The following is a 20,021-nucleotide window of genomic DNA, read 5'->3' as shown; positions in this document are numbered from 1 at the left end:
CCATTTCATATAAGGTTTAGTCTCACGACAACCACTGTGCGGGCAAATGCATCAACTCATATCTGCTCAACAACCGCTATTTCGATTCTTGCACACCAAAACACGCCTCACAGTGCCGGGTTAACAGTGCCAGAGAGCGAGAGAAAGAGAGAGCGAACGAGCAATGAGCAGAGAACAGAGCGCCGTAAGAACAGCTGGTGCGCCGTCAGCAGAGGCCCCCTCATGGCCCCATGTGCACAAGCAGAACTTGCAGTCTCGGCCGTGTATTCTCTCCGTCCCTGTCTGGCCACATTCGTTGCGAGCTTCGTGGCGTCGCTGTCGACGTCGCTGGTCGTCGCAGCAGCGGCTTTTTGTTTCCGTTCCGTTAAGTCTGGCCATTCGCGTTTTTCCTAGGAGTCGGTGCGGGCTTTGCTGCGCGGTTGATTTTTACTGTTGGTCTCTCTGGCCTGCGCCTGGATATCGCAAGTGCGTGTTAAAAATAGCTTAAAAAACGGAGGAAAACCACCCACAAAGATAAAAACACACAGTCTCGTTTATCATGGTGCTGGATATCAATGAACAACAAAAAATAATCAAATAAATAAAATGCGGAAATGCAAATTTGTGAGGGACTTTAAAACGCCGCATCCTTTAAAAAAGTGTCTGTGACTCTTGTGTGTGTGTGTGTGAAATAAACAAAAAGGCGAAAGTTTGTTGTTGGCTCTCCGCACAGGCTCTCTTGTGCTCTTGTTCCTTGTTCCTCGTTCTCTTTTGCCTTCCTTCCTTCCTATTGCCGCGTGCAAGGTGTTTTTAGTGCAAGGTATGGCAGTAGTGCTGCTCCTGCTTGCTGTATGAAGATGCCCTCACCTTGCTTAAGAACACACCTTTCTTTTCCTGTTTCATTTCCCTACATTCTTTTTATTACTCTATTTACACTTTTCGACTCCCTGTGTGGGCGCATGTGTGTATTTGGGTGTGTGTGTGGTTTAGTGAGTGAACGAGTGCGCGTTCGGGGGCGGCTGACATCTCACAACTGATGTTGCTGCTGTCCTTGTTGTTCCTGTTGGCCAAGTTTTTTGTTGCTTCCAGAAGTTGCGCTGGGCAACCGTTAAGGCAACAGCAACAACACTAAAGAGGGCGAGTTTCTCTCATGGCTGTTCAATTTTCTCTTTAAAAGAAAACCCAACCAGACTGCCTGCCTGCCCGGAGAACAATTCCAATTCATTGCCAACTCTGAATTTAGCCGGCAATAAAACCGAAAGTGTCTGGCTGCCAGCAGCATTCGTGGTTCCCTTTGATGAGCCGCCGCAACCGCAGACGCCACTCGAATGTGATTGGAGAGATCTTGGCGTTTCCGTGTGCCGTGTCCTTCCGCGTCGCTAACAAGCCGGAGCGCCCCGGACCAGAGGTGAGTACAGTTTTCCTTTTGCCCTACTCTTTCTTATGCGTGTGTATTGGTGAGGATATTGCATGGCAGAAGGGTTATGTTAACTTTGAAGAGAGTTTGGTAACGTGGAGTAGAAGGAAAGTTTTTCTGTTGATTGTGATACAATGTACTTTAGGTTAAAAAGATTTTATCTATTCATTTCCCATGGCAAAAGCTAATAAATTCTTCTAATAATTGTAGAAAATTTGATCTTTGCTGCAGTGTTAGGGCATTCAAACTTCGCGTTGGTTAAGAAAGCTTACTTCCCGTTTGATTGCCGTTTTCTATTAGCGAGCGAGTGCCTGGTGTTCCCTATCCGTCGCCACTCGAACAGAGAGAGGAACACGGGTCCAACCAGCTGCTAATGGCGCGCGTTGGCTTGTGAAAAAAGCAAAAAAAGCGAAAAGAAAACTGCCAGAAAGGGGGGCGTTTAGGGAATAGGGAGATCTAAGCATGTGTGAAAGTTCTCCCCCAACCCCCCTCCAATGTGTTGGCCAGCAACATATGGTGGAAGCTCATTTTCTTTTGACTTCTTGAATTTTGCGGTGAACATAGTATAAACACACAGCAGCCAGCCAGCCAGCACCACTCCGTATGTAAATATATTATTAAATATGTATTTGGGATATTTATTCAGTGGGTTAAGTCAATTATGCGAGGGTTATACGAGTATTTAATGGTCCTGCCAACCGATGAGCCTCGATTTATTATTCAAATGAAATCAGTTTGCAGTCTTTCATCAATTTGATGGCCTCAAAGGCAGAGACACTCTGAATCTGTCGCTTAAATTGACCCTAGGACCTAGGAGCTCGTTATGTGCTTACTCTGGGGTCCTAAATCAAATTTACATTCCGGCAATCATCATAAAAGAAAGCAGCAGAGCTTGCCCCCAGGCAGGTGCAACCCCCGTCCGTGGTACACACATGCAAATGATTGGGGATGTGGCCCAGTGCCCGGGTCTCAAAGTCCCCGTGAAAGTCCCTCCCTTTCACGCAGGACATGTGCGTGCGTGCGAAATCTGCGAAAAAAAGTGAAGAGAAACAAAAAAAAAATTATTAACAAAGGCTCCCCGAGGTGCGGCTAAGGATGGGGCATGGGGCGAACCGTACTCACATGGGGAATTACATCCATCGTCGCACAGAGTCAGACAGAGCCTAGCCCCCTCGGGACAGGCGCACTGCGGCTGTCAAAACAAGGCCCAGCCCCTCCCTTGCGAGCGACGAGCAGCTGCTGCTCTACTGGTTAATGGCATTTGAGGAGGCGCCCCCAGGCCACCAGCCTGAAACTCGAGCGAGTAATTTGTGTCACGTTTTAATTTTTGACGCCGCAAAGGACATTCGAGTGTCTGTGCGACGGGCTTGCTCCGTGATTATGACAATTAGGATTGCGTTGAGTTCTTCTTGGTATTTAAAAGGGTTTATTTTGTAAGCCCTTTTTTTCAAAGGAGACAGCACCCTGGAGCGTGCCTTTGTCCCACTGCCAACGAGTGCTCGTGTGCATAATTAAAGGGACACAGGAGTCGTGTTCAAAGGCGATGGAACAACATACGGTATTTAGCTTTAAAAGGTTTTAATATTTAAGGAGGTATTCTCTGCCATTCCAGCTACGTGGCCAGCTTTGTGTCTTAAGTTTGTTCAAGAAAATATTGGTGGGCAGCCATTATCGTGCCCATTTATCAAGCATTTATCTATTGTAAATTTCCCATTTGAAATTTAAGCCTAACCTGCCATGAATCACCTGAAATTAGATGTGTTTCAGCCTGTCCAAGCACATATCAATCAATTTGGTTAAAGTCCTTACCAAAAGCAAGGGGAGTTTCTACAGTTTTACCATTTTTAAAGGTTTTTTTCTTAGCTTTTTGTTGAAATTTTCTTCAGTGTAAAATCATCCATCATTTTTCTTTGAAACCCGCTAATTGGATAAATATGGAAATCAATCATTTTCAGGCATAATTGCAATTGGGAATATTATCTTTTGTAGCCTTGGACGGCTTTTCTCCTTTGGCTGTCAAGTGGTTGGTTCAACATGCCACAAAGCTTCACAAAATATGCCAGTGAACTGTCCAACGTCATTTGCAGTGATTTTTGCACTGCCACTTTGGATTCTGCTGTGGATGCTGTTCTGATTCAGAAACGCATTTCAAGCATCCCTGCTCTGCGTCAGCGCCTGTCAGGCTGCCTGACTCTCAAATGGAAGGCTGGCAGGCAAAAAACGGTGAAAACTTTGACAGTTTTTCTCGGGTGTAAAAGAAAGTTGCGTTAAACATGAGACATTGCTAGAGATTCGAACCAACCAGCGATGAATGCAATTCCTGCCGAATATATCCCTAAAGATTTCCCTTCAACTTCTTCATAAAGTGGTGAAACGACTGCTTACAAATTTGTTAGGGAATCTCATTAAATAATGGAAAAAGATTCTGTGGTTTCTGTCCTTTAAGTGGAAACCCTATTTCCTTTTTTTCATTGCTGTATCCATGGCAAATTTCAATTGAATCATTTTTTAGTTGCATTTCCCTGCAACAGTTACCGCCATCTTTATTGGGAAACCCTCGGAAATGAGATAGTCATGGCCGTATTTCCTCTCCTCTGACTCCGCAATTTCCACTTTGAACATCACAGCGAGAAAAAGAAACAGAGAAAGAGAGAGAGGGAGAGGGAGAGGGACAGAGAGAGGTAACCAACAACTGCGTAAACAGACGCGAACAGGACTGCGGCAGGACATCATGAAGTACTGAAGGAATGGCAAGAAGGAATGAAGGGGGTCTTCAGTCAATTTGACAAACATGACACAGAAACGGAAACGAGAACGAGAACGAGAAGGAACAGCCAGCTCCTGGCTGACTTGCAACTTGGGGCAGTAGCAGCAGCAGTTTCCTTAATGGACACTCTTCAGACACGACTCTTTGCCGCGAGGCATTCCTACTCCAAGAAGCAGACTTGGGAGAGCGGGAGCCTGGCAATTAAATTTTTAAAATGCCATTTCAAAAGCAATTTCGAACGGCAGTGCAAATTAAAAATGCCAACTGTCTACCAGTGCCAGAACGAGGATGAGGACGATGACAACCAAACTGTACTGTGTGCTGTGTGGCAAAAGGGAAATAGAAAGCTCAGAGAATCGGTGTAGAAAGAGCTGCAGGAGCAGGACCAGTAGCCGTAGGACAACAAGCTAAAGGAAATATTTTCACAAATAAACGAAAATTGAATTTTGTGGCCAAGGAATGGCAAGTTTTGTCTGCTGCGGAGGCTCAGGCCCACAAAATATAGAAAACTCTAAGGAATGCCAGCCAGTCGGCTGATTCATTTCGACCATTAGTATACCCCGCGACCATAATTTATAGTTAGCATATGAGAAGAAGCGAAATGAAAGCAAAAAGGAAAGTTCTTACGGGAATTCCTTGTAGCCATATTTTGGCATTAAGAACTCTCCGATTTTGGTGTAATTTTATGCCTTAACTTGTGGCTTTTTGGGATTTTGTTTACGCTCTGAACAGTTCTCTATAAATCCCAATATACCCTTGCTAATCCATTTCTAAGCAGGCAATCTCCAGGCAAAAGAAAGTTTTTACCAAGTTTTGTGTGTATGCTTCTGGGCTTCATTTTTTTTGTTTGTGGGTCGGGTCGGCTCGTCTCATTGCAGTGATTCCAGGCAAGCCGGCGCCAAGTGCCGGTCTGGCGCCTGACTGGCTACTTTTTCTTTCGTGTAAAGTCATGTGCCCCAACCACTCGCGAGTGCCAAGTGAGAATGCGTTTTGTTGGGGTTCTGTTTTGCTTGGGACATTCGCAGCAACCAGACGCAGCGCTGCCAAATTCCCATCAGCTGTTGTCTATCAGCAGCCACTTCTATTACCCCTCAGCACACTTCTAACCTAGAATGCCTGAGCACATGCAATTTTAACTGAAGTATTAACACTTGAACTGAACCCTTTTCGATTAGTTTCAAATCATTTCGTTACGTTCCTTTTGCTCTTCCGGCTGTAGCAATGATTTTCTTTCCTTTCAGACCTTTTTATCCTTTAATTTCCTTCCGTTCTCCTGGTTTATCCGTTAAGTTCCTTCCCTTAGTTTATTGCGCCTCTTCAGTCTGTACTTTTAGTTTTCTTTTCCACTTCAGACTCAACAATTTTCCCACTGCATTGCTTATTTCGTACTTTGTTTTGGCTCTTTTCCTTCAACTATGTTTGGTTCTTGGTTCTGGCACTTTTTCTTGTAATTTAATTGGCAATCTTTGAAGCATTTTTCACTTTCCAGCTCCCATTTGGCCACCAGCCAGCCATGAACTTTGTGCTGCTTCTGATGCCAACCAATCTCAATCTCAATTTAACCAAAAACGAAATGAAAACAATGTTTTTATACATTTTCCCCTTTGGGCCATTTGAATGCGGATGAAATCGTTTACAAACTCAATTTGATTATGCTTTGGACAGACACTTTACAGATTCTCTATGCAATATTTTTCCCTTTTGACATTCTTCTTTTGAGGAGCATAAATGGGGAGCGAGAAGAGTTGGGGATGTTAAATTTGTTTCAATTTTGTGTTGGCTATTTGAGTGCTTAAAATTTTGTAATATTGGAATTGGATTTAAGGGAATTTTAGAGAGGGAAAAGCTTAAGGGAAAGACATACAAAAATATGTAAAAGTTTAACTATTCGAATTGCCATCAATCAATGGAAAATCTCTTTATTTCTCTCTTTTTCTCTTTCCCTGCGTTGCTTAGCAGCTTCCTTTGGGTTTACAATTACAAATTGTTCTCTTAAAACACGTTTCAGTATTACTCAAGCAATTACATAAGTGATTAAATGAATAATTTCCTTTGAAACCAAGTCACAAAATCCCAAATCCCAAATGATAATCGCAAACCTTAGAGCATGCCTTTTAGTGGGGTTCTGAGACCGACTTCCGCTTCTTTGGTGACTAAACGAATAATATACAAAACGGAATATCAGAAGAGCAAACGAAATGAAAGAGAGAACCGAACGAAATCACTTCATAGATGTATATATATGTGGTCTTCGGAGTCCAATGAGCACTGGTATAAACATATGTAGTTGTCGGAGGCAATGATAAATATATGGTTATCACACAAACCAACCAAACCACAGCCATAATCCCAGTCGCACAGGCGATAGGCGACAGTGACAGAAAAACATGCATATAAAATGTACAAATGTAGTAAAAGAGTAGTATGTAAATATGTATGTTCTTTATTTATGTTTTATCTGCATACCACTTGGCAGTTTTTTTTTGTATTTTGTTTGCTTTTATCAGCAAAAGAAATTATAGGTTAAGTACACGACGACATTTGCCATCAATTTTTGGGTGACAGCGCAGGGCACGCACCCTGAAAAGTAGAAGCGATACACGAGGGGCGGCAAAGGCCACTTTTTGTATTGAAAATGCATTTATTTTTCAACATAATTGGTTCTCCAAATTGGTTGGCCTTATACGTCATGAGACTTATCAAAGGTCAACCATTTGTTTCAATTTGAAAAACAGATAAAAAGTATTAGGGTCTTCGGACAGTACTTTGGAGAGATTATGTTGGGTGCCGGAAGTACTTTGTAGCACAGTGCTCCAGCTATTTCGTGGAACTTTGCTACTCCATCAACTATTTTCACTTGTTCAATGTCCATTAGGACAGCTTTCGAAGCTGGCAATTGGAGACTAAAGATTTATCAGCGCCCCTTTGGGTATAAGGGAATAAACGTCAGATTGTGGAATAAATATATTAGGAGCATGTTATGCAAGGAATAATACTCACAGTTCCATCCTTAAATCATACTCTCACTTGTGGAATTTTGTAAATTTTGTACAAAGAATCAGAGACCTATAATATTCCTATAAAACTTTAGAAAATATATGAACCATAAATGACGTAATAATAATAAAAGCAATGATAAATTGAATATCTTTGAGACTTTTTCCTTAGATAATATTTCCACACGACTGCAGTCCGTCTGTGGTGCTGACCCTCATATGACACCTGGCTGGTTTCAATAAATTTGAAACATATCCCACGGCACTTAACAAAAATCAAAACTTGCTCACGTGCCAAAACCTCATCAAGTGGAGAAGTGACAAACTGCTTATTAATTGTTATTGGAAAAATAAATTAGCTAACAAAAAGCGCTAAAAAAAAAGAACAAAGCGCGAATGTGATTCAGTCGAAGATAACGATGCCCGCCACACAAAGTTATTCTATTTGTGTCAAAACTTTAACTTTTAATCTATTAACTGTTGCGGCTACCCCCCAAAAAAAGCCATGAAGGGTGTGCCACGCAACAGTTGCTCTGGTGGCACGGGGAAGGCGCGGGGAAGTGTCCTGCTGGTTGCGTGAATTCGATTAATGTCGCCTAGAATTCGGAAATTCCCCAACTCTCCCGCTAATGTTATGCACAGTGGAATGGAATGGCTTTGGGGTAGTCTTAAGTGATGTTTTAACTGAGTTTTACAGACAATTCGCTGCTGCTTGGTGGATGCATTTGAACAGCTGCTGACACGACAATCCATAAAGATTTATTGGCAAGTTCATTTTACAGATGTGCAAACAATTTGTGTTTATATTTGCTCACAGCGCTTCCAGTTATAAAGGTATTAGCTCCCAAGCGGAATCTTATTCCATAAAATAGCTTATATAATTATCAGTTTATTATTCATAAATGCATAGAGCAAATATTTAGAGCTTATCCACTGTTCTCAGTCATTGTCATTAGTCTAATTGCCTTGAACCAGGCCAGTTCGAAAACCCAACCCATTCACGCCCCCCCATCCTATGGGCAGACCATTAGTTAAAGGCACACTAATTTGTTGTCATAAATGTTATGGATTTGCTGTAAACTTGATTTTTATTTGCCACACAATGCGAGGGAGTCTTTCACTTTTGTTTGTTTGCACTTATCTGGCTGTGGGAATATCCAAAATATATTAATGGCAGATACGCACATACAAATTAGTTTCTTGGACATTGGATAGTGCGCTTATTTATCAATATTTGGGGTTTATTTATGGCGGGTTTGAAAGATAATACCACTAGGCTATAGACTAGACATCGTTCAGTTGAACGAAATCACAGCAGAAGCAAACATGCAGAGTGTCTCGGTACAGTGATTTTTTGACAGTGAATTGTGTTTAAAATGTAAGAAAAAACTTCAAGAGATGATACATAACATATCTATAGAATTATTCGCTGTTTTAAATATGGCGAAAGACAAGTTGCAATCCGGAAACAAAATCTCTAAGTTCTCTAAAACAATCGAATATTTATCTAATTTATTCTACACTTATTTTCGAGTGGCAAGAATCGAGCGTAACATTTTACTAATTGCCAATCGATTGAGTGGAACAACTTGTCGAGGGGTATTTGTATTGAAAGTTGACTCCGTTAGTTAAGTGAACAAATTGAAGTGAGATTATCGGAAAGTGGTATGGTTTATTCACGTATTTGCAGAGTTACAAACTGTTTCTTATTCAAATGAATTCCATGGTTTTATTTCCCATCGCTGAATGTAGTCTGAAACTTTAAATCTCGCATCAAATGTGCTGCTCGACTGGCTTTCGGTTGCAAGTACGAGTAAATGCCAGAGCGCATAACGCAGAGCCATTTATAAATGTAGGAGATACATGCTCGTAGCTGCACTTACTTTCCCACTTCATCAGGCAGCAAAGAACTCCGCTTCGAAGAGAAGCCATTGCCACGAGATGCTTCTCCCTCTCTCTCTCAAGTATTTTCAGCACGTTCCCATTGATTGCGTTTGGGAGGTGCTTCCACCATGTCGTGGGGGGTTGGATATATGACTCTATGCACGATAATTCACATGGCCATAAAGGCATTCCAGGCAATGCTTCTTCGCCCACGCAATCTGCCCCAGGCCCCTGCTCCTCCTGCAACTGTCTCGCTCAAAAGGTTCGTTAATCCATTAAATTTGAAATATGTTCCAAGGGAAATCCCTTGGAAATGCCGCTTACATTTAGATAAATGCCATTCGCTGGGGTAATGCCTCGTTGCCGATGTGTCAAGCTCCCAGAGAGATGAGCTGCTGGCTGCCAACACAAATCAAAATGAAAAGAACTCGGTTTCACTTTTGCCATTTTCTGTGCACTCTGCACCCAGCCACATCCACAGCCACAGCCACAGCCACAGCCACACACATTCTGACACAGTGCACGTGCCCGTGGCCCAACATTATGCAATTGTTTTTGCCCCACACGCAGACAGAGACAGCCTCAGAGCCACACAGCAACATGCTGAAAGGAGCACCAGCGGGTGGCAGCGGCCTCCCGTCATTTTGATGGCTCTGACAGTGGGTTGTTCTCGCGATTATGGCCGAAATAAACTGAAATTGAAATGGCATAAAACACAACTAGATGTGGCAAAAGTGATGCTTAAATGTGCCAGAAGAAGCATGCCAGTTGCAGCTGTAGTTTATAGCGTGTTTCGACTGTTAATATTGGTTTGCTTACAGTGGTGGCGAGTGAACTTCTACTAGAGAGCAGATTCAAAGCGAACCTCTTTTGTTTTTCGTTTCTTTTTCTTGGGTTTCTCTGCAGATTAGCGCCTAGCTCGTATTGCACTTCCCAACAGGAAAAGATATAACAGAAAAATCACTTCTCATGCACCGTTATAGCACATGCATTACGTGCATTAAACATTATACTTTATTTTTGTTAATGTTTTATGCTTAATCTTAGAGTAAAGTTGAACAAAAAAGGCTGCACAAATGTTAATCGGAATATTTTGTGAGGAGTGGAGCACAGCGATACGTGACAAAAGCGAATGTCTCTGGATCTATGGAACTGTCATTACGTAATGCTCACATATACATATGAACATCCGCTGGCTTGTGTGTCCCACTGTGCGTGGGGGCACGTCCGTTCAAGGACGCATTGCTATGGAACCGCTTGAAAATGGCATCCGGACTGGGTGACTGAAGGTGGCGTCGCTCGAGTGCAGCTCCATGGCGCCGCTGCTGGCTGGCTCCCTTGTGGCCCTGGCCATGGCCAGAATTGTTCCATTTCTACTCTTGTGGCATACTCTCAGCCGCCAACCCGCCATTCTACAACTACATTCACATTCACATCCTCGCCGTCAGTCCCGCAGTCCCGCAGTCCCGCATCCGTGGTGGGTTTCGCTTCTGTCAGCACTTGGCACCCACTTGTGTGGTATTTTGCTTTACACTTTTGCACAGGCTCCCGCCCTTCCTCTCCCTCTGCCTGTTTCTATCTTTGTCTGTCTGGGGCTGCCTTTTGTTTCCCTTTGCTGTTTTTGGTTTTGGCGCTCGCTCTCTGGCGACAGCAATTGTCATGTAAATGGGTTAAATTCTGACATTAAATTGTTCGTCGCAAGAGATTTTTCATTTGTAAGCTCTGCTTTGATGCTCGGAAAACATGATTTCTCATTTTCGGCCGACTGGCCACAGCACCCAGCACCCAGCACCCACACTCGATTCTAGCTTTTCCATTAAAATTGAAACCAAAACCAAAAGCAGATCCCTGCCTGTGAATCGGTGCTTAGGGGCATAAAGGGATTTTGCTGCATTTTGATGCAGTTGATAATTGCATTTCGAGATTTGCGAGACGAGAGAACGAATCCTTTGTGCCGTCTCTGACAGACCACACAGCATTGCCAATGCAATAAAACAGGGTTTATAGAGAGAGAGAGAGAGTCTATTGACAGTTGGTTGGTTGGTAATTTCACAGAAATTAAAATTAGCGAGACAGAAACTAATAGGAAACTCTGTACCCCGTGGGATTAAAGTTTATCAAAGGCACTTATTGAGCATTACCATTCAATGCAGTGGAAAACGATAAGGAAATATATGAACGAGCAACGACAATCGAAACTGATGGGTTTATGTTCATTAGAAATGGCAACTTCGGACCTAAAGGCAGCTGCAATGGGTACCAAGAAGTGCATTTATTTATGGGAAAAAGCAGTTGAAGTGCATGTAAATAAATGCTGCACATTGCGCGATAGAAAAAGGTCATCAAAAAGAAGTGCTCTGAGTTAGTAGATTTATAGTAGATCAGCAGATTGTTCTACAGGCGAAAATACTTCACTTCAAAGTAAACTAAAATATCTAATTGAATCTTAAAAGTATAAATGCACATCAATATGTACCATTCACATCAAATAACTATTACTTAAACGGCAGAGGAAACCAACAATGGTTGGATAGGGAAAACAGCCGCACACCTGTCCAAATGGAAGTACAAATGGAGCGGGAGTGACTGTGAATAATGCTCTTCCGTAACTGTGGGTGCAACATTTAATTGCATGCAAATTGAGGGACGAAAACAAGGTGAAACAAAACGGCGCCCAACTTTTGTTTGAGAGAATCATGCAAAGCGCAGCACATTCGAAATTGGCCATTGAACTTTCATATCAAAAGTAAGAGCAGCGGCGGCAGGCAGCAACAGCAACCGGGGCTGCAAATGGGTTTTAAAAATGCTAAAAACACGCAAACCAAACACCGCGCCCCATCATAATTGGAAATGTCTGTAAGAATCGCAAGTCGCGAGCCACATAATGGCCCGTGCGAGTACATCCGCTGCTGCCAGCTGATATGAGCCTGCCCTACCTCCCCCCGTGCAGTTGTTAACAACTTTGTGGAAATTACAATGGGGTAAGGAAAGGAAAGCAAAGTGGAAAGTGTAATCAAAGTGGTTAGGAGGTCGTTGCTTTAAGGGCAAGCGATTAGCGTGCAATGGCACGGAGCCTAAAAATAAACAGAAAAAACATAAACAAATGCCAAGAATCGATGAACAGATTTACGTTATATCCATTCATTGATATTTCTTTATCTCTATTTAATGAGCATAAAGAGATCTAGCACCTGTTTTGGGTGGTTTGCTTATTGGCTGGATAAATTAGAGATCTTTAAATGTCAGTCCTTATGGGATGACGCCGATCCAATTACAGGCGATTCTGGGGCATCCCTGATAGAGGTTTTCAATATTCAGTTACTCTTATCAAGGTCTCTTTCTGCGAAGGAATTTGAATGCATAATTCATTGCAGTTGAGTGCATTTTGGGTGTAAAATGTTTCGCTGTCCAAAACGTATGTTAAATATTTAATTTAATTTATGGAAAACGCGGCATGCCGGAGATTAATAAATGGAATATTGACGGATTGCAGGCACCTAAATACACAATTTTCTTTCATTTGTGTTGTATATAATAACTGCATCCCCTTATTGCCCATTGGCTCAGACTTTTTATATCATCCCAAAAAGAAGACATGCAGATCGTATACAAAATTTAAAAATTACCATTAATATGGCATGGAATATGAGGAAAATAGAGTAAATCCAAATCTCCCTAATGGCATACTCTTTTTTTATATTTTCAGCTTCCCAATGCCACTAATCGCAATAGGAAAACGTAAGTGCAATTTCTTGAAATATTTATTATACACCGAGCTCTTAACACTAAAAAACTGCAATAAATTTAAACCATTTAATGTTAAACGAAATTTCAGAATCCGTTGCGTAGACGTCGGGGCCCTATCGATGTCCGTCCCGTGCCGTCCACGCCCCCACTTTGCCGCCACAGCGTAAAACAATCAGAAACCGAGTGAAACAAAAACCCGAAAAGAAATGCCAAAAGAATAAAATAAAATCGCACACAAAGCAAATAAAGAGGAGAGCCAGAGACGGTGCCGGTGCAGTAGAGAATATACAGAGAAATCAGCGGAAAATAACATTGGAAAGCAACGGTAAAAACGAAACGAATGAAATCAAAACACCAACGAAGAGTAAAGCGACGACCAACACGGAAGAAAGCAGCATCAGAAAAAACAACAAACGCAGTACCCAGACCGGTAGAACAAAGCAGGGTCCACTGAACGGAGGATACCCAACCCCTCTACCCCTACCCCTACCAACCCAATACATTGTGGTATGAAGGGAGGCGGCGCCTACATCAACATTGGCTCAAGCAGCAGCAGCATCAACAGCAGCGTTAGTGGGAGCGGCAGCGGCAGCGGCAACGGCAACGGCAGCAAGATGACGCTCGGCAAATCTGTTAAAATGTACCTGACCATATTCATAGCCACGACCTGCATTTACATGGTGCTGTATCAGTATCACATGTCCCGGGAGCCATTCTCACCCAGCGAAATTGGAAAGGTGAGCCAAAACTTGAACTTCGACTTGAATAGAGATTTTTGCTTTAAGTTTAGTTTTAAGATTGGAAAGCCATAAGCAAATACCTAATTCATGACATTTACTGGAAGTACCCCAAAATAACAGATTCGCTTTGACATGAATTGATTTTTGCCATTTAAAGCTCTCCCTACACTTGATAAGCAGTGCAGCAAAGTAGTACAAAGCAGTGGATGCATATCTGTGAAGCAGTTAAATGCTAGCTTTGAGAGCTCAAAGCAGTAGTACCGTACTACTGCGCTCAGCTCTCTCTCTCTCTCCCACTCTCTTTCTTCACTTGCACAGTTCGAAATTCCAGTAAATGTCATTCAGGCTTAAGGAACCATTTGATTGCAGTTGTTGCCGCTGCAGCGGTTCATTGTGTTTTTCTTTTATTTTGTTTCTGCAATTTCGTTATCTGTTTTACATTGTTACATACGTATGTATGCATACTCTCTCTCGTATGTCTCTCATTATGTGTGTGTATGTATGTCTGTGTATGTATGTAATTAGATACCGTTTGTTAATTAGCCAGAGCGAGTTACAAGCACATTTCTCTCCCATTCGCACAATGTGTTGCACAATTGTCGTCATACCCCATCCATCGCCCATCGCCCACACTGCAATGTCTCACTGTGACGGTGTGGACATCAATAATATTACAGTTATTAGATAAACAACTTATCGGACACAGTCAGGCGGCAAAGATTGATAGCCAGCGCCAGCAGCTAGACGAAGTTAAACATATTATCTTTGATGAATGAATGTTTGTAAGGGATCTCCCCTGCCCCCAAAAGGGATTACAGAAATCGTTTTATGAGAGCAGCAGAACACATGGGCGTGTATTATCCCAGGGGAGTATAAAGGGGGAGATAGATAAATGATAAATCTACGTACTACGTGCCCTAGCCACTTATTTTTTAGACTTTTGTTTTATCTTGTTGAGTGTTTGGTTCCGATTGTGCTTTCCTTTGGGTTAGGTTAGTGTTTCCGCCTCTTATCATAAGCCATTAATCGGTGTACTCGTATGTTCTATTATCTAACTTTCCATCTATCTATGTATATCTATTCGTAATTGTTTCCTTTTATGCTCTTGTTCTATTTCCACTTGATCGCCCATTCGCTCATCTAAACCAAACGTAACTTTAGCATCAAGAGAAATCATCATCATCATCGTCATATATCGCCTCATATTTGTGGTCACCCATGTCCCTGCTAATGGCCAATAACTCGACAAGCAACAATGCAACAACAACAACAGCAGCAACAACTACTGTAAGCAATGTGGCACAGGTGCAGGGCTCTTTTGGGTCCATCCAATCGGTTTCATTAGCTGCTGCTGCCACCCGACCCACACAGGCATCGTCATCGGCATCAGTGGGTGGCGCCCATAAGACTGCAACAAGCACATCAACCACTCCTCCTCCTCCACCACCAGCAACAGTGACATCAACATCAACAACAACAACAAGAACTACCAAAGCCAAAAAAGCTACAGCAAATGCCGCCAAAGCCTTGGCCACATCCACATCCATGTCACAGGCCCAGGCCCAGGCCCAGTCCCAGCTGGACGCTGCCCATAAAATTCGACCAACATTCGTTGCCGCTTCAGAGCCCGTAAATATATTGACGTAATCATAGTCGTAGTAGTCGTATTAGTTGTAGTTTTAACGTACACCCCACCTACTCCTTCGAGTTTGAACTTGCAACCACAAGCACAGACTCTCTTTCTTTCTTTCTTTTTGTCAATTTGTTTGATTTGAGTTTTCTTTCCTTCCATCCAATACTCGTAACTGCCATGAAAACGTTCCATTTACAAAGTTATGAAATGGTTTTTGTTCCCAAGGTTATGCCATGCTTTCTTCTTATTTCTTTTGTGTTGAAATTTAATTTTGCAAAGTGCATTCAGTATTCCCCTATTTGTGCACGAATATGAATGTTTTTTTATTGGAGTGTTTGATTACTAATTATGAAAGATCTGGTGGCTCATTGACGCCGCTGCTTGCTTTGTTTTTGTGCCTTTTTCCTTATCGCACTCTGGAACTAACTTTAACCATTTTCTTAATTGCTTTTTGTGGCTTGCATCGCTGGATGTCACAAATGCGTTGCATGGGGTTGTTGGGGGTAATTACAATAAATGAGAGCGTTGCCCATAAACAAAACTTAATGGAAACGTGAGGGAGAAGTTCTAGGGCAGAACCGTCAGCCATAGAAATAGCTCAGCTCTGAGGAAATTATTAAAGCCACAATCGGAAATGAGGATTTGTGGTGCTTGAAAGTCGTTTAAATAATTTCCACACGCAATTCACTAACTTGACAAATGCATTCCATATTTACCATGCACCCACCCAAGTGGAGCCACTCGTTGCATGTTAATTATAGTCTCGTTAGGAACATAAATGGAATATACAGATACCAGATACCCCCATAGATTGCCATTGCTGTGTGGGGTGGTGGTGGTGTTATTTGTCTAACCAACTTTTGTTGGCCGCACGATGTGCAAATTGGTTGCCGTCTATCAGTGGCACGATTTCTGGGTTAATCACATGCATTATACTACTGGAATTAACCAGCGAATGTCAGACATGCCCCCGCTCCCTTTGTCGCAGCTCCCACATCCTTTTCAAAATGATGTGCAAACAAAAAGATTTTCCATTCAGCGTTTTGCATGAGTCTAATTTGAAAATTGCTCAAAATGCAGATACAGATAGCGAGAGAGAGAGATAGAGATAGCGAGAGCAAAACCTAAAAACCAAAACCGCGGGCAGTACTGCAATAGCAACAAATGATGCACACATTTGTATATGTTTATAGAACATTTTTACTAGCATTGAAAGGCACTAGTGGGTGGTGGTTGTGGGTGGGTGGTTGGTTGGCTGCTGCTGATCTAGTTTCTAGATTCATGCAAAATGCAAGCCAATTGAAAAGATTCACGCGCATTTGTTGGTTTTCTGTCATTTAGTAGTTGGATCCACTAGCCACTGACACTGCTACTGCCCCCTGCTTGTGCCCTACAGCCAATGTCAGAGGTTGAGCACATCGGCAGGGAAAGGCAGTTGGGACCAGACTTTAAAGTTTAGCCTTTATGGCTAAGCTACTCTGTGACAGAAAGAGAAAGTGCGCGAGGCAGTGGATTTTAGACACAGGAACTAGTTTCCTTCATTCTTATGGGATTCGTAATTGGAGGTTCAGAATAAAGCAAGTACTTAATAGTGTTGATCAGTGCAGTGTTGTGCAGGGCAATTCAGTGTTGAACAGCGAATGGCATTTAAGTTTATCTAACATTATTTTGTATCTCTTATAACCGAAGGAGAGAGATCTTTCTGTTCAGCTTAGCCCCATAATCCATGCAACTAGGTTTTGCCTTTGCATGCTGCTGCTGCGGTACACATGATCCCATTCCCGCTCCCTACCCTTCCCTTCCGTTCCAATCTATCTCTGTTTCTTTATTTAAATATCTAAGTTTATTTTGCAAAATAAATTTGTATTTGAATGCGGCTTCCAACCCGCACTTCCCGCGGACAATTTGCAAACTAGTGCGGCGGTTTATTTATTTTCAACGTCAGTCGTTCAAGGGGCCAAGGGGTTAGTTATGTGGATACAATGCACACACCATCTGGATTATGGAAATTGAAATGGAAATGGGTGTAAGTCGGTTACTGGTGCAAAATGGGGTCGGATGTGGTCCAAGTCGATCCGATCCGTTCGCCTGTAGATTAATTTGCATAATTGCTCATAAAAGGAAGCTCACGCCGCGTTACGCATTTCACCACACCCCAACACCCCAACCACCCGCCAACCGTATTCACCTAACGAACTACTTTACCATCCTCCACTCACCACCAAGCAGCACAACTGCAGTGCACACACACACACACACACACACAGGCACACCGCTACCACTACCACTATCACTGCTTGGAGTACAAGTTCTGCCGTAGATAATTCTCTATCCCATCCTTTATACACTTGACCCCGCAGCCGCCGCTGTACATAATCACGCCCACCTACCGAAGGCCAGAGCAGCTGGCTGAGCTGACGCGCCTCGGTTATACGCTGAAGCACGTGGCCAATCTGCTGTGGCTGGTCATCGAGGATGCGAACAAGACAAACCCTTTGGTGGCGCACACCCTGGACCGCATCGGTGTGCCCTACGAGTACATGGTGGGTGAGTATTGTCGTCCGATGTCATGTCCAGACCCCATTCGAGTGATATTTACGAGTTTTCAATGTCCATGCCATCCCATTCCCCTTACCCTTCCCCAGCACCCATGCCCGAGAAGTACAAGCAAACGAAAAAGGCCAAGCCGCGCGGCGTCTCCAATCGGAATCGGGGCCTCGAGTATCTGCGCCAACATGCCACCGAGGGCGTGCTCTACTTTGCCGACGATGATAATACCTATGACATTAGCATATTCGAGCAGGTATGCCATCGACATTAAGGGGGGGGGGGGGCGGGAATACACTCCATTAAATATCAACTGACGACTGGGCTTGTCCTCCTTCTACTTCACAGATGCGGTACATCAGCAAGGTGGGCATGTGGCCCGTGGGTCTGGTTACCAAAACGGGCGTCAGCAGCCCCATTATACGCAACGGGAAGCTCGATGGCTACTATGATGGCTGGATAGGGGGACGGAAGTATCCCGTGGACATGGCCGGATTCGCTGTGAACGTCAAGTTCCTGCGGCAGCGACCACACGCACAGATGCCCTTCAAGCCGGGCTATGAAGAGGATGGCTTCCTGCGTAGTCTAGCGCCCTTGGCCAATGACGAGATCGATCTGCTGGCCGACGAGTGCCGTGATGTGAGTGTCTATCTGTATGTGTGTCAGATTTGTTCTTAATCTTTTTTACTCTACAGATCCTCACTTGGCACACGCAAACCAAGAAGAATCCTCCCGCACAGGCGTTGAATAAGACGCGCTACAGCAACACCAATCTGGAGCACATAGACAAGCTGCTGGTGCGCCCATAAGAACAGCCAGAATAAGGACTGTAGTTAGACATAGATAGATATAGATGGCGGGGGAGAGTGAGCTCACAAAGTGTCCATGGACTTGACCAGTTGTACAGGTACAACCTTGGGTTAAAAGTCACGTTTCCACTCTTTACTGTGGACTCTAACCAATCAGAATTGATCAGATCATTAGATCCAATAGTAGGGTGTACATTATTACCATAATCATACGTTAGTTAGTTAGCTCTAAGCGCACACTCTCCTACGATACAGAACCAGATACAGCCAGGCTTTGTTTGACCCCAGACACGGCTCCTACTACATGTTTAATCACACCTTAAGTACTCTATTCTAAATCATATCGTATCGTCCTCGACTACTTCTACTACTATTATGTAAATATTTGCAATTCTATTGATTTAAGTTTAGGCATACTTTTGCGTTGATTTAAGTTGCAATTTCTTAGATTTCTATCAGTCACAACGAATTGGATCGGATGTTCCTAAAGCTACAAGAAGATAAAGCCCCCAAAATCGTGCATCCCTCAAGGTCAAACTATTGGGTACAAGGTGTCAAGTATGCATTTCCCGGAAGGTTCACAAGGAACTCCTCACAAAGCAGTTTGAATGTGGGCCGCAGCCATTTAAATAATTCATGTTGACACACAGAATTTTCTGCAGGCGGCACAGATACTAACCGTAGTAACTCAAAGACACGGACAGGGCCCGCGAATCGCGTGCAGCAAGTGCAGCAAACTGTTTACAATATGCTAATGGCATTCAATGACTCAAAAAGTTGTTGGCAAAGCGCAAAATCAATTCCAATTCCAGTATAAATTATGCACACTCCCCCAACTCACTCTCACTCTCACTCTACCTTGATAGAGTCTAGATCTAAGAGTAGTTTCGAATTCTAGGTTTCCAACTGCAACACTTTTCGCACTATCCCTAAGTAAGGATAATGAATGATAAGATTAAGTTTACAAAAGATAAAGATAAATAGATACCTTTGTATTGTATTATATTCAAGTTATGAACTGCACTGAAATATGACTATGGCTACGTGTAAATATTACGAGTAAATTCACACCCCGAAAAACAACTAATTGTAACCAAACATTTTTACAAATCCCTCGATTGTGTATTGGTAGGGCAAAACTACGACAAATGGTATTATAAAATTTATACAATTTATACAAAATACGGAATACGATAAGCAGAAGCAAAGCAATTAGTTAGGTACTTACAACAAAATCTTACAACAAAATATGAATATTCGAATTATGCTACGAGTATGAGTATGAAATAATGAAAATAAAACCTCTCTTCAAGATACTAACTATCTCAGAATCTTCCCCCAGAATACTAAACGATACAAGAAATGCATAAACTATTCTCTTATTCAAGTAAAATTACAACATACAATGTTTAAACCTGAAAGAACTTCAATCATTTTTTTAGCATACAAAAAATAACTTTCAAAATAAAAATTTATCAACTTTCTAAAACATTTTCAAAGTA

General features: G+C 42.7%; 2 protein-coding genes across 3 annotated transcripts in view; one reads left to right on the top strand and one right to left on the bottom strand.

Moving 5' to 3' along the window:
- LOC117579917 (immunoglobulin domain-containing protein oig-4) overlaps positions 1–952 on the bottom strand; it is a 4,960-nt gene extending 4,008 nt beyond the window's left edge. Inside the window, exon 1 of the mRNA XM_034266057.1 lies at positions 940–952. The gene's annotated coding sequence lies outside the window, so the exon portion shown is untranslated. The remainder of the gene's footprint in view (positions 1–939) is intronic.
- LOC117579909 (galactosylgalactosylxylosylprotein 3-beta-glucuronosyltransferase P) lies at positions 317–20,021 on the top strand. Of its 2 annotated transcripts, XM_034266045.1 has the most exons (9): positions 317–465; positions 1,157–1,387; positions 12,750–12,781; positions 12,879–13,527; positions 14,692–15,159; positions 17,524–17,710; positions 17,809–17,966; positions 18,059–18,349; positions 18,406–20,021. In XM_034266045.1, exons 4-9 carry the CDS (start codon positions 13,300–13,302, stop codon positions 18,517–18,519), a joined length of 1,446 nt encoding a protein of 481 aa, XP_034121936.1. In that variant the 5' UTR covers positions 317–465; positions 1,157–1,387; positions 12,750–12,781; positions 12,879–13,299; the 3' UTR covers positions 18,520–20,021. The 2 variants fall into 2 exon arrangements, with proteins under 2 accessions (XP_034121936.1, XP_034121937.1); XM_034266046.1 differs by lacking the exon at positions 14,692–15,159 and having other exon boundaries at positions 319–465; positions 18,406–19,811.

Source organism: Drosophila guanche, unplaced genomic scaffold, assembly GCF_900245975.1.
Source record: "Drosophila guanche unplaced genomic scaffold, DGUA_6, whole genome shotgun sequence".
Taxonomy (NCBI): domain Eukaryota; kingdom Metazoa; phylum Arthropoda; class Insecta; order Diptera; family Drosophilidae; genus Drosophila; species Drosophila guanche.
This window is presented reverse-complemented; position numbering and strand designations above follow the sequence as displayed.